The sequence below is a fragment of the Lipophrys pholis genome (assembly GCF_963383615.2).
Source record: "Lipophrys pholis genome assembly, chromosome: 20".
Lineage (NCBI taxonomy): Eukaryota > Metazoa > Chordata > Actinopteri > Blenniiformes > Blenniidae > Lipophrys > Lipophrys pholis.
The window spans coordinates 14,634,778-14,649,753 of NC_137648.1; the positions used below are offsets into that span (position 1 = coordinate 14,634,778).

At 40.9% G+C, this 14,976-nt stretch overlaps 1 protein-coding gene across 1 annotated transcript in view; it reads right to left on the bottom strand.

Annotated features, from left to right (window-relative positions):
* Window positions 1-376: 376 nt before the first annotated feature.
* The window catches only part of cdh19 (cadherin 19, type 2), a 26,920-nt gene continuing 12,320 nt past the window's right edge, over window positions 377-14,976 (bottom strand). The window contains exons 5-12 of the mRNA XM_080489867.1: window positions 14,547-14,714; window positions 13,248-13,438; window positions 11,652-11,908; window positions 10,360-10,496; window positions 8,449-8,570; window positions 7,805-7,922; window positions 5,553-5,804; window positions 377-3,270 (exon numbers count right to left, since the gene is read on the bottom strand). Coding sequence (XP_080345993.1) covers window positions 2,750-3,270; window positions 5,553-5,804; window positions 7,805-7,922; window positions 8,449-8,570; window positions 10,360-10,496; window positions 11,652-11,908; window positions 13,248-13,438; window positions 14,547-14,714 — 1,766 coding nt within the window. The 3' untranslated portion in view covers window positions 377-2,749. The remainder of the gene's footprint in view (window positions 3,271-5,552; window positions 5,805-7,804; window positions 7,923-8,448; window positions 8,571-10,359; window positions 10,497-11,651; window positions 11,909-13,247; window positions 13,439-14,546; window positions 14,715-14,976) is intronic.

Sequence of the window (14,976 nt, forward strand, 5' to 3'; positions counted from 1 at the left end):
CCCACAAGCAGCCGCCCACACAGCTTACTGTAGTGTTTGTCAAGTGACCATGAAAAAAGGCGAGAGTCATGCACAATATTGTTTCTCTCTCTCTCTCTCTCTCTCTCTCTCTCTCTCTCTCTCTCTCTCTCTCTCTCTCTCTCTCTCTTTCTCTCTCTCCATCGAGCTCCAGTTGTTGTGTTTCTCAAGAGTTTCACCCCCTTTATACATTTCATATCAAGCCTTTGCAAACTTTGCTCCCCTTTCAACCTTACTTTGCTGGAAGTTTTGCTGCCAGTCAACCATGTCTCCTCTCTTCTGTTGCTGATTGGCTGACATGGACTCTCTCAGGGCTCAACAAAAAGCAGAAACCCATATCATACAGCATAATACATGTTAAGCACTTGATATTTAATGGATACTCTCTGTATATAAGTTTCCATTTCATTAAGTATAGGAGTAATAAAAAAAAAAAAAAGCGGATCTCGGTTAAGAAAATATGTAGACTCATACACATGCATGTGAATTTTACATGTAATACAAACTGTTGTCGGGCAAAATGCCAAATACAAAACAGCAACGGATAATAATATTACAAATAACCTAAAAGGGAGAAATGCCGAGGTCAGTATTAGTGCAGTTAATGTTGTCATATCTACAAAACAAACCTTAAAATGAAACAAGACAGATCATTTGGGAATATTCTCATCTGCAATGCTGATGATTGAGGTGAAAATTGGTTGCATTATTAATGCTTTTTAGCATAGCTGACCACGTGCACCAGCGTTGCATAAATCACTCCAGCCTTTCCGGGGTTGTTTTGGTTTTACAGCCTGCAAATGGATTTTTCCAAATCCTATTTTGCAGATGAAGCAGGAAACAGTTTCCACTTCCTGATCAGTGCATCACAGTGGGCAGAACAGATAGTTGGAGAGTTAACATGTGAACAAGATGAAGATCCATAAACCGTTTCACAGGATCTCATGGAAAATAAATACGATCCAAAACACAAAGCAAATACTACACTGACTACATTTACATTTTGATTCTGTGTTCAATGTAGAAACTGTTGCCAAACCAATCACTGTAAAAAAAAACAAAAAAACTTGGCTCTTATGTTTCCAGCTCATTTTCTTTCCCTTCTAACAGGCTCTGATGTACAATAATGATTCAAGAAGATTGATGACAACTTCGCTCTGATTTACTAAGATTCAGTGTTAAGAGTGGTAACTTGTGCGCTCACTCAAATTGATTGCACTTTTGGTTTGTGTGCGCTTTAAGGGTGATCAAATAACACATCACGCACACAAAGGAGAACCTGAATGAGAGGTTTGTGTGTTCTAAGTGTGTTTTAAGTGCTGTTTACATGAGAAAACAGTTTCTTATTTGGGGTTTGTTTTCTTGAGTTCACTGTAGAGGGATTGGATTGGAGCATTACAGAAAATAAATGCGAACTTTGAACTTGAACTGGGAGATGATTGGTCACAAAGTCAAAGCTGTGGGAGATATAGGAGCAACAGAAAATATCTTCTAATGAATTCCACACATAAAAGTCTGGGGCTGAAGAAATTCTCTTCTGCTGGTGGCGGAGCCAATTTGCACCTTCCTGTTTAAACATGTTAAAATCGACACAATCATGAAGAACACAAACCTTTTCAAATGCATTGTGTGTTGTACATTAATCTATTAGCATAAACCCCTGCTCGTGTTTCCTGGCACGCAGGCCTGATGTTGCATATTCATGAAGACACATGCTCCAAATTAACAGTGTGTTAGTAGATCTGCTTCCATGTGTGTGCATACAATATCCATTTTGGCAATGTTTTTATGTATCAAAACCGGGTTATTGTTTATTTTTATTTTTTTTCTCTCATTTGATCTGAACACACGGGCACTTTGAATGTAAACGTTAGTTTAGTTAGATATTGAAGCCTTGTAGTTCCACTGTAAAACAGAAGTTCTTTGTAATGTTTGTGTGGGCTTCTTCTTGTTCAAATTTTACATATATTTTTTTAAATACATTTTTTTTTTCCAAACACAGTGACATGACTGAAGCGGAGTCACCAAACACGCAACATCATTTGAATAATCATCCCATTGCACCAGATGGTAATACAGTATGGAGTTAAGCCTTCACGTGGCAGCAAAAATGAAAACATACAACTTTTCTCATAAAAGTGGGATAGAAGCTATTTTGCGCTCTTGAGCAGCATGGTGGGGAAATACGAGCAGAAGTCCTTGCCTGAGACGGCGGTTATTAAAACAGCAGCAAAATTGATGTTTTCTGACCTCAATAATCACAGAAATGGCTGCAGGACCCTAGGGGGAATTTGCAAGTTATTTACAGTATTTTATACAACTAATTATATAGATTATAAAGTACAGCAAGAATAAACTGATTCAGTTATATGGCCACAGCGGCAGTGTTGGCTTTTATGTGAGTTTTATCTCCAAATAAAGGCACTGACATTTAAAAAAAAATACACTTGCTGTATGTACTGTGATTATGGAGCTAAAGCCAGCTTAGTTTAGCACAAAGCCTGAAATCAGCAGGAAAGAGCAAACCTGTCTCTGTCAAAAAGCCTTCCAGCGCCTTAAAAGCCAGACAGAAGAAAATTACACTGAAGATGGCTCTACCTTTAAAAAAAAAACAACGGTTTTGTTCAAGTCAACTTCTAACACATTTTTGTGTCATCTGTTGAGTGCTTATTGGATGTAGTGCCTTCGCCTGTCATGCAAGATTTGAGTTAATTAAAAATTGAAGATGTCCTCAGAAAACTGTGTCTTCCTCTGCGCCACCATACCAAGGCGTGAGCCTCACTAAACAGGGTCTGGGATGATGAACCGGCTCTTCAGATTCACTCTCCGACGCCACAGAGTCCAGTGAGCTCAGAGATCCTGTCGGGGACCCTGACCCTTCGTATGCGTAAGTTCGGAGGCAGTCAAACGGGGGGACGTAAGGATCCTGATCAGCTTCTGCCAGCCTGTCCAGAATAAACTGCCTGAAGACCTCGTCCTCCGGGCCGATGAGGTGTGACTCACGGAGGGACATCCGTATGCTGGCCCTGACATCCTCCCTCCGCAGCCTCCTGTCCCTCCTCCTGGGGTGGGGGCGCAGCGGGACGATGGGCTGGCAGAAGTCCAGGTCTGCTCTTCCAGCGCCCGTTCCTCCGTAATAAAGCACCTTCTGCGACACCGTCTCAGGCAGTTCCAGCTCCTTCACCTCCACCTCCATTCCCTCCTGCTGCTTCCGCCTGTGTCTTCTCACCATCAGCATTAGCACTGACAGCACTGCAGTCGCAACACAGTCAGAGACCATTACAGTTAAACACCAGGGCATGAGCTTGGTGAGAAAAAAAACAAATCCAAAAAAAAAAAAAACATTGACGGTGCCTGATGGAGCCACACATAGAATGTAAAAATACTCAAAATGAACACGAGCCAAATTATTTGTCGCACATCTTGTCAAGGATGCAAAATCAAAGTGAAGACAAATCAAGCAATAAATGATGCTTTTTAATTTCAGCTCACACATAAAGAAACTGCTCCATATGGCACTGAAAAGTAAAAGTGTTTTTTTTTTTTTTTGTTGTTGTTGTTTTTTTTCCCTCCCCACTGCATATTTACTTGCTATTGTTTTCATCCGACAGAATGTTAGCATAGCAGGTTTTCGTCATTAATCTTTCATGTGATGGGCACAGGGAGGACACAAAGCAGCCGAGGTCATAATAAAGCTCTTCACTATGCAAACCCATCAACGTCCCAGGATGGCATTGCTGCTGATGTATTGCAACCAATACGCTCATTACCTGACATCATTGCCCTGCAAGCTTTCAGCATTTTAAAAGCGTGTGTTAAAGGCACGCTGGTGAGTTTAAAAAAAAAAAAAAAAAACTAACAAAAAAAATGGATTTAAACGAAAGCGCAAATCTGTTAATGAAAAAACAAAAATCCAGCTGTTTAACGCACGATCATACTTGCCAACATGCTGTGTGAGATGGAAGTGCTTTACCTCAACAGATCCGCTGCAAAAGAATAACTTTTTTTGTTTTAACATTTCAGTAAAATTGCCGTTTGACGGATTTCTTCAAAGACTGCCAGAACATTTTGGTTTGATCTGCTTGTTACCCGACCAGATGAGTAGCATTACAACACGGCATCATTCAAAATCGGTAATGTTTTCTTTCCTCAAAAATCCTCAGTCTACATCATTAGGGAAGTCTTCTGTGAATCTACAGTGCATAAACAAGCACCTCCTGAGTTTGCTTCACTCTTGTAGTGTAAACAAAACAAGTTATATTTGCAACAAGGCCTGTAAAAGGAGAAATCTTGTTCAGCCAAACGTCTGTCTTGTCAATCATGATGATGCCTGGAGGAACGGCAGCTTTGTTTATCCCGCCTTTACATTGATGTCATTTGGAAAATTTGAAGACGGGTAAGTCAAAATCAGCACCCGGTGTGTGTTCATTGGCTTGAAAAATAGGTCGGTGATATCTTTTCTCCCCTTGCTCCCCAACCAGGATCAATGAACAGCAGTCAGGAGAAAAAAAAAAAGAAAAGAGAAGCACAGAAACAAAGACCTTGTACTTCTGAGAGAACATTATTCATAATAAATGTTGACCTTCTATATATTAACAAAGCTGAACGTGACTTCTGGTGAAGTTGGACAAATATACGACTGGCCTGGTGCCACATTCACACATTTTTCATATAAATAACTGATCGTCTCATCTTTGCTGCTGTAAATGTGATAAAGTGTTGATTTCTAAACTCCAGGAAAGCAAACTCTAAGAGTATTCGAGTCTTTCCCGAGTATCATGATGCTATCGGTTTGTGGCTTTCTCGACCAGGGATTAAAGGGTGGGAGAAGGACCTCCCCCTCACAGAGCTGGTACCACACTGCACCCCTCCACATCCTCCAAATGCTTTGTCTCACGCCGAGCCGAACTGCTATTCTTGTGGTTTTCTTCTCAAGGTTATCCTACAGTTGCAATTTGCCCACATTGCATTTATAGTAGCCCACAAGGATATATTCCAATCGGGCTTCCTTCCACCCTTAGACCGTTTCTCAAAGGGTATTTCAAAGGTCCAAATACATCTTAAGCTTTTTTGAATTAATGAAATCAACAAATTAACAGAAATATGTGCAATTCCTTTATAGAGAATATTCCCAAACCGTGCATATTTCATAATTCAACTATTTCTCACCGTGTTTCTGTTACAAGTCATTCAGCTCTAAAATGTGATGAATGATTTACAAAAACAAAAGATTAAAGAGAAATGTCCACAATGTGTTTATCACTGTGATTGAATATGGTATCACAAAATATCATCTTTTTTCATTATTTACCAAGATAATAGAAAATCCTACACGAACGGCACTTATTTCAAAGTGTCATTAACTCCTCTTTGCTAGTTTGCGAGAAAGGGAAGAAACAAGGAAGTTACTAAATATGATCACTAATGGATCAAGGCATAGAGTAGGCATCTCCCTTAGAGGCAGCCTGCCCTACACCTTGAAAACCCCCATTCTACACTCAACAAACAAGTGGAGAGAGGCTCTGTTTGCTTACCTGAAAGTGTGACCAGGCAGGCCAGAATCCCTAACAGGGTTTGAAGGCTCACCCCCATCGACAGAGCCAGGGCCTGGACCCCTCCTGAGGGACAATGACCAGCCGGCTGACAGCTGCACACACTGATGGTCAGAGTGCTGGTGCTGGAGAGTGGCGGAGTGCCACTATCCACCACCACTACAGGCAGGAGGTAGTGGGTCCGGTCCTTGCGGGTAAACGTACTCCTGCGTGCCACGATGCCGGCCGTGTTGTCTGAAAGTGATGTCAAGAGTGAGAGATGTAATCTTGGGTTTTCTTAAATGGATGAAAACATGAGTGCTGCTCCCACTGTGAGTGCACACGTTTCGGGGGGTGGGGTGGTGGGGTAGGTGGGGTGGAATTCGAAAATAGGAAGAAAAACAAGTGAGCCGACACAGTTAATGTGATTTCAGAGCTGATCCAAGCTTTCTGAGAGCCCTCAGAACGCCTTGTCAAATCAAATATTTTGTGTGTAAATAAGTTAACTTGGGAAATTTGCTTCAGTTCCAGGTGCAGACTTCATCAAGGTACGGAAAGAGAACTTCATTAGAGTCAAATAAGCCTTGTGGCATATGGAAATGTGTTTCATTAAACGTGGTTCTTCTTGAATCATTATTCATTTTCTGCTTGCTGACTGGACCACTGTGCATGCGCAGCTAACCACCCATGCTGTGTACCTGCGTGGATTTCGGCCAGACTCCGACTTCAGCAACATTGTTTTCGTTTTTCTTTTTCTTTTTGCTTAAAACCTTGAAAGGAAGGGTTGAATGCCCAGTGACTGCTAAGGCAAGCAGTTCAAATGACCTGCCGGAGGGACTCTCCCTCTCTAAATATACAACACACTCAAAGATTTTCCTCCAGAAGTGTTGCAAAACACATGTTTTCATCTAAATTTAAATTTTTGCTGTCAAAAAAACCATTTTGTCTATCCAACATTATCACATTGTTAGAAGTTGTAGTTTGACATTTTTTCCCTCAATTTAGTTTTTCCTTCAGTAATCACACAGTATTATAAGTATGGCCTTTTTCTATTTTTCTGAATTGACCGACAACATAGAAGGAAAAATGTCAGTCATTTTTACCGTGGCATTTCTTAGTTAATCCACAATGAAATGAAAAATCTTTCAAAGAGCTTAGATTTCTATTATTATCACATATATGATTGTATTTATTGTATATAGTTCAGTACATACAATTGCCGTAATCAATATTTGTTATCTACTGATAATTCTGGGATTTCGCTTTGAAGAAAAGAACCAAGACGCAAGGTCCACTCTTGAACACACTGTCTTTTAGGCAATAGTTTGGCATTTTGGGAAAATATGCTTGTTTGCCTCTTTTTTTGCCAAGAGCTAGAAGAGATGATCGATACCACTCTCACATGTCTCAATGCAAACCAAGAGGCGATACACCAGCACCGCCTTAGCAAAGTTTAGCAAAGACTACAAATAGGAGACGAACAACAAATCTGGATGTGTCCAAAAGAAAATGAAAAATGTGTCGAAGGGTGGGAGGCGGGGGGGCTCTGAACTAAAAGTTCACAGAATTTGCACAACTATAATGGACCAGTGATGTCACACCACCTACCCAAGAAACAATGGCAGCATGTAACTTCTAAAAAAAAATAAATAAAAGTGTATTTTGTCATTGTGACACTCCAGTATTGTATGAGCAACAATAATGAGTTTAACTAGATTCATGGTGGCCAACCCTACTCCTGGACAGTCCCTGTGCTGCATGTTTTAGCTCTCTCCGTGCTTCAATCCACCTGATTGTATTGACAGGCTCATTAATGGGCTTTGTTAGGTGCTTGGTGATGACAGAATCATTAGATTCGGGTGTCTTGAAGCAGGGAGCGAGCTAAAGCATGCCGGGCAGGGGCTCTCCGGGAGTAGGTGTGTTTTAGAGGTCGGCGATTCTTTTTTTTTTTTTTTTGCCATCAAATAGACCCAGTGTTATTACTTGTTTAGTGTTTTTACTTTTGCATAATCGGCTTCTGGCTGTATCTACAAATTAACTGCATCGGAGTGGACCCGGTATCTTCATATCTTCAGGTAAGAAGTCAAATGTGTGCATTTTGCAAATCAAACTCTTTCACAAAGACAAAATAGATACTACAGCTTACAAAAATGTTTTTCTTTTCAGTAAACCAGACAAAGCCGCCGTGACCTGATTAGGAATACGAAGCTATTACGTGATATATTTGTGTGCCTCATTGTCTAATCGACTGCAACCTTGATTATCTCTGATAGTGAAGTTTGGATTGATGTGCTTCTCAGGGACCATAGAGAAGTAGAAGTGGTGTCCTTCCACAGGGTCGTCTGGATCCACAGCACTGAGCAGCTGAATGAGCTGAGAGAAACAAGAACACATCACTGAATAAACACAACAGCATGCACATGGCAGACTTACTAAAACTTACATTTATCAAACAACATTTTGGGTTATTTTTTCAGATTCAAACAAAAACATTTAGAATATAAATGCCAACAATTTTATGAATGCAGTATGGCAGTGGTTCCCAACCTTGTGTCCACACCCCCTTTGGGGGATGCTGCAAAGAGACCACGACAAGGTGCAAAGCTTTTTAAATTAAATTTGCGCATGTCAAAGAAAACCCTTACAAGACGCTCAGTAATCTAAAGTAGGCCTGGAGAACCACTACCACACTACTTTATGAATATTTTCCAAAGAGTCAATTTAGGAGTTTGGTTGAGAGAGAGGGAAAACATTCTTAGACAGAAAAGGTTTGAAACAACTGCAGACTGAAACATTGCAATGTGACGGAACAAAACTTTAAGCAACCACACTCGTGTTAATTTGGAATTCCACATAGCTACAATAAATCACAAACATCCGAGCCTCATAATATACATACTTCTCCTGCCTGCGTCCCCTCACAGATATATGGCTGGTAATCTCTTGCAAGCCTTGGCACATTGTCGTTTATGTCCAGCACTTTGATGAACACCACCACAGAGGAGGATAAATGGTTCTGCGCTGCAGTAGTGGAGACAGACATTTGCTGGAGTCCACTGGGTGCATGCATCATAAATGCTTTGTAAAAGCTCTGTCAAAATAACACTTAAGAATAATCAATGTTCAGTTGAATTGCATCATGACTGTCGGGCAAAAAAAAAAGAAGAAAAAATGGCATCAACTTCACACAGATTTTTACCAAAACAAGGTGATTCACTGGGCAGTAAAAACAAACAAACAAAAAAAAGTCAATCTTCCACCAAAATGGACACCAACATAATGATAAAAAATAATAAACTAACAATTTTTTTTAAAGCTTGTTGGGATGATCGGGAGTAATGTTTAAAATGTTAGTTTAGTCAACGACACATTAACAAGACACTGAGGCCGGACAATGTTTTCAAGTGAAAATGAAAACCTTTTGTTGTCTTTTTGTGTGCTTGGTGTTGCATGTGTGTGTGTGGTTGCATTACAAAAACAATCAACGGCACCCACTAGTGCCCCAACATGAAGTCGACATTGTTTCTAGCGTTTCTGCAGTTTCAAAACATTGCCACTTAAATTCAAAGGTTTGCATTTTCACTTGAAACTTTGTGTAAATGGGACCTGAGAAGTTCAATGAAATCACTTGATATAATTCACTTTCAGTAACAGGCAATGTATAAATTGTAAGGAAACTGAAACATTTGTTGAATAATAGAGAAAAACGTTTTTAAGACATTAAGTAAGTGGACAGGGAAGTAAGAAGTACACATAAAAATAATAAGCCACTAAAAATAATGTGTAAATGTGAGAACAGGAAATATAGAGGTTGAAATCACCCTCAAAAGACTGTTCAAGGATCCAGAAACATCATCTTCAAGGGCTTTCAGAAAAGTCTACCACATAGTTGGAGTTTGCAGCAGTGGACAATAGTGTTGCCACCATGTGGAATCAAGTCAAGGGAAGGAGAATTCTAACTGCTGTCAATGCTTATATACACTAGAAAAACACTTGATTCAAGCACCCAAGTATCAGCAGGCTTGATAGAAAGGCAGCATTGGCAGCAGTGGCAGAAACAGACTCATTAGAATGAGATGAGTCTGGGTAGACAGTGGCAAGCAATGTTCGGTCGACCTTGAAGAGGTTCTTGAGCACTTTCCAGAGATAGTGAATAGATCATGAGATCCGCCTCAGGCCGTAACAAGCAGCAGATGCAGTTGCTGTTCCAGACTGTCATGGTTGAAAGGGGAGCTGAGCTCTCTGTATATCAGTTGATCTACATCTCTGCCCTCACCTACGATGGTGAACTTTAAGTCATGAATGAAAGTGTAGGATCACTTATTCAAGCAGCCAAAATGAGACTTCTTCGCTGGGTGGCCTGAGTGACCTTTTGTGCGGGGTTTGGGTCAACTCCAAGAAGAAGCACGAGTGTTACATTTTAATGGAACCAGTTCACATGGTGTTTTGATTTGGAAGTCCCTGGACGCCTCCCATCAGAGGTGTACCAGTCACAGGCGACAAGGTCAAACCACCTGCTGGAGAGATTATATCTCTCAGTTGTCCTTGGAATGGTCTCTCAGGAGGAGCTATTGGAATTTACAGCAAGAAGGAATTCTGGGCTTATCTAATATCCGCAGTGCTACTGAGGTGCCACATGGACTGAGAAGGTTAGCAGATAGAATGGTGGATAGTTGAGCTACTCACTACATTCATGGGTAATCCTATGATGGAGACTACAGCTTTGTTAGATTGTAAAGGTCAACACGCCGCTGCAGTATACTATGGACAGGTTTCACTCAGACAGTGGTAAATACTTGTAGGTCCTTACTTGTTTCCGTGGCTTCAACAGTCACGTTGTGCCAGCTAGCAGCCTCTCGATCCAAACCTCTTGCGACAGTTATAGTCCCATTGTTTGGGTCTATTTTGAAAGCTTTTGTCGTCTCGCTCCTTTTGTCAATTGAATATCTGGAAGAAAAATCACGGAGACGCACACTTAGCAGGCAAGGTTGTTTTCTGGGCAAAGCAACTATTGCGATACCAGGGGGAGATTAATTAGGCAAACTGCTCAATTGTTTTTGTTTCAATCTATTGACAACTAAACAGATATAGTCACACAAGCTTGTGCGATAGAGCAAAAACATTGTAGGAACACACACATTACATGTACACACGTATGCGTATGTTTTTAGTTTTTAATTTGGTGGACACACTTTTCTGTTTGTTGTACTGACATTGATATACTGTAAAAGCAGGTTGATTGGGGACGCAGATGAAGAGATTGTTTTTTGGCAACATTGGCTCATTGTGTCACTTGATTTTTTTGTTTCCCCTCTTCAATTGAAAATAAATCTTGCGAAAAAAACACATTTCTTGCTATTGCATAGGTCCTTCACATCATCATACCTTAAACACTCATTAATATAAGTGATTATAGCACCACGGTGAATTTGAGGAACAGAGTAATGAATCATTTCTGAGAGCTACTTCGCTGATAACAACATGGGAAATAAGCCAATTTGACCACAGCAACCTTAATCATATTTACTGGAACTGTGCAAACCCCTAAAATGTCAGCCTGAATTTATTAATCAATGAGAGACTGTCACCAAAGGGACAGTAATAGACGCTACACTGAGGATGATCTGCAGCACCTGCCACTCTTAAGCTCTGTTGAGATGGACTACAAGCACCAGCAGTGCTGCTGTTTCCTCTGCAACGTGCCCCACTTGCAAATGACTGCAAATCTCAATTCCATATGCCACCTCGTATGGTGCTTTATTACATTCCCACGTCCTAGCCGTGTCGCTTTGTGATAATACCACAGCAATAGATAGAAAAGCCTGTGAGGTTTAAAAAAAAAAAAAATGGCCATGATTTATTCAGTAGGGCTCATTTCCTACTAAAGTAATATGAGATAAATATGACCATGTACAGGGTATCCAGAGATCAAGGGTAAAAATGGATGCACTGAGCCACTAACACTATTTAAAATGGAATGATTTTTCACCCTGTGGAGGAAACTGTCAAAACACGTTTCACCCCCACCAGCTTGGGTGTCTCCCCCGTCATCGTCATACTGGTAGTTGGATTTTGGAAGGCAGATGCCATTCTTCAAATTACCTGATGGGATTGTTGACTGTGTCAGTGTCTCTGGCGCTGACGCCGCCAACCACAGTCCCCACAGCTGCGTTCTCGGGAACCTTCCACTCGTAGACCGGTGAGAGAAAGACAGGAGGCTCGTCCACGTCCTCCACCACAATCTTCAGCGTCGTTCTGTCCTTGAACTCGTCCAAATCCAAAAAACGAGTGTCGTTTGTGTGATCGTTGACTGCCTCCGCAGCCATGACGAAACGTCTCTTTGATTCATAGTCCAAAGGCTGGAGAGGAAAGAAATCCCAGTTGATATTAATACAGAAAGCAGTTTCAACCAGAGAAGACCTTGTTTCTCTTCATTAAACGCGCTAAAAGAGTCACTGGTTTTCAAATGAGACAGATGATCATTCCACTGAAGGCAAGACGTGACTAAAACCGGATGTCAAAATTGTTTAGTCGATGCCAATGAGCAACCAGCTGTGAGCATGCACTTAAACAATGCTTTGCTTTTGATTAACATCACAATGGTAGAAACAAGAAAGCAGCATGCAAACCATTACAACAGTCTTACAATGATTCAAACAGTCATCAATGTTTGTTTGTAATTGCATTATTGCTGTAACCAAAAATTAAATTCCACATAAGATGTCTAAAACATGAATAAGTTTGGTATTTCTAGTTACTACAGTGAGAGTGTATTGCACATGTGAGACTATACATTTCGATTCACATGGCCGTTGAGGGGCCTGGATCAATTCAATTGGAGACCAGGGCATTGAGCACTTTCCTTTTAACTTAAATGAGTTATTAACAATGTTAATTGTAACACGTCCATGTTTTCTTTAATACTAAGACAATAGACTTTACTGGGTTTTTGTGGTACAATCATAAGCAAGATGATTACACTAAATGTCCCCATGGAGTGGCCTGAGACTCACATTTATTTCCGTGGTATTTAGAGTACATGTTTTATGATTTTTATTTTTGTATTTATTTGTATTTTTTTTTAGCAAAGACTGATCTTTGTTGCTACATTGATGCCTTGGCAATTAATGTTTCACTAAATCGAATGTGAAATAAACACAAAGGAATGTGTTTAATTGTGTGGTTTCATGCTGTTATAGTCCCCCAGTTATGTTTAAGCAGCTGTTGTCTCTGAAAATAGCAGTGCTGAGCAAAGTCTAAGATTTTATGTTTGTTTGTTTTTTTGATTCGCTTGTTTTTTTTTGTTTCATGTTAATTAAACCTAAAAAGGAAAGGTGGTAAAACTTCTCAAAGTCATGTTAGAGAATTAAGCGGTTCTTCTACTATAATCTTTCTGGAAACACACTGATGCAGAAGTTGCTTTTATTGCATTAGTTCTTTAAGACCTTCCACCTCCAGCCAGAAAAATTGAATTATCATTGCTGGAAACTAGTCCTGGAACAGCTGTGTTCCTTGTAAACTATGTTGTGTGATTAATCAGTTACTTTACAGAGCACATGGAGTGCGTACAGTAGAGGACCCAGTACATATCCCTGAGGGGTGCCGGTATTGAGTGTGATGGTGGACAACGAGACAATTGTCAAAAGTCCACAACCCAGTTGCGAAGAGCAAAGTGATAGATATTTTACATGGATTGACCTTGTCCAGGAGAATCACTCCTTCCTGTGTTCCTGAGTCTGTTTTGATGATAAACGTGGAGGTTTTCTCCAGGTCATCCTCCAGACTATAGGTCATCCTGGCATTGATGCCAATGTCGCCATCCTCTGCCATAATCCTGCCAACCGTGGTGCCAATGGCTGCGTTTTCAGGGACGGCGAAGGCGTACAGGTCTGAAGACACGGAAAAGTTTTCAAAAGTCATCCACATCATTAGGCTGAGAAGGTGAATGTCAGAACAGAATATCAAAAGGAATACAAAATCGCTCTGCTACCAAAAGTGGAAGTTGTGCAGGGTGCAATGATAAATTGAGAAGGTGATTTTTTGAGGGTTTTTTTGAGGAAAACAACATATAAAACAAGAGTTTGTCCACCAACAAAAAAGAAAAAAAAACTTGTAAACAGAACATGACAGTAAGTTGTTAATAGCTCGTCAGGAGAGCCTGCTGGGGTATAAAATGATAAGGAGGAAGAACATTGCGGTGGAGGGTCAATTTGTGTGAGTCACAGATAACTTGTGGCGACGCCCCATAATCCGAGCCTAACTCTAATAAGAAGATGAGAAAACGTGATTGTGTCTTACAGTGACTCCATTTGGATGGTTGCCACAACTGGGAGGGACTCAACAGGCAACCAGCTGCTCTTAAAACTACAAAACCCTGCTGATAATCATTTACAATTATGTGACAAAATAGAGGGCACAGTTCAAAGTGAAGTGTGGCCATACAATATTTATAAAGCCTTTGGACTGAACATAGAATCCCTGGGATACAGTATTACGTGCAATGAATGCCAATGTGACATTAATAGTTAAAAGTATCATCCTTGCTGTTCTCTTCCTACAGAATTGATTTCTTCCCACAGCGTTCATTTAGTGAGGTTTATCGCTGAGAAGGCTAGGTTTGTTTCCAAAGGTCATGACAAATGTCCTTTCATGTGTGAATGATTAAATTCATCCAGAGTGTGGCACACATGCACATGCAGATGAGCAGCAGAGCAGCCCCATCTCCTCTCGCTGTCTCTTTTACTCCCTTTCTCTCATTCTTCGACTGTCTCCTTTTAATTTTGGCTGCCGGGCTGAAAAACGCGGCGTGCACAGCCGACTGCAGCGCTGGCAGCACAAACCACCCACCCGAACCAGAGGAGCGTGATCAAATAAATACCTCGTAGGTATAATATTAAACATGTCCTCACAGTCTGCAATGCTTTGTACTCTGTCATTGATTCCCCGAGTGTGTATGGCCCAGCGTTTGCATCACTGTGAGTCATGTAGGTGACTCACGGTGCTGGAATGTGGGTCCATTGTCATTGACATCAGTCAGGCTGACGGTGACCGTGGTGGATGAGGAGTAACCGCCGCTGAGGCCCAACATATCTTTCACCTGCACCACCACCAGGTACTGCTCCCTCGCTTCACGGTCCATGTCAGGCCAGGATGTCACGATGATCCCTGCATGTAGAGGAGGCACACAGAGGCAGGATCAAATGTATCTGTGGGTGGTTCTTTATGCTTTTTTTTTTTTTAACCCTCCCCATCAAAGTTAGCATCCACTAGTTGAGAGCACCGCTGTTAATATGCAGAGTCACAGCGGCACAATACATGTCAAATCTACAAATCTAATCAGTACGAGAAATATTAAGAAGTCCTTCAGATGAATGAATGCTTCCTCTGTGGGGCCAGATTGGAAGCTGAGGTAAACAGAATAACAATT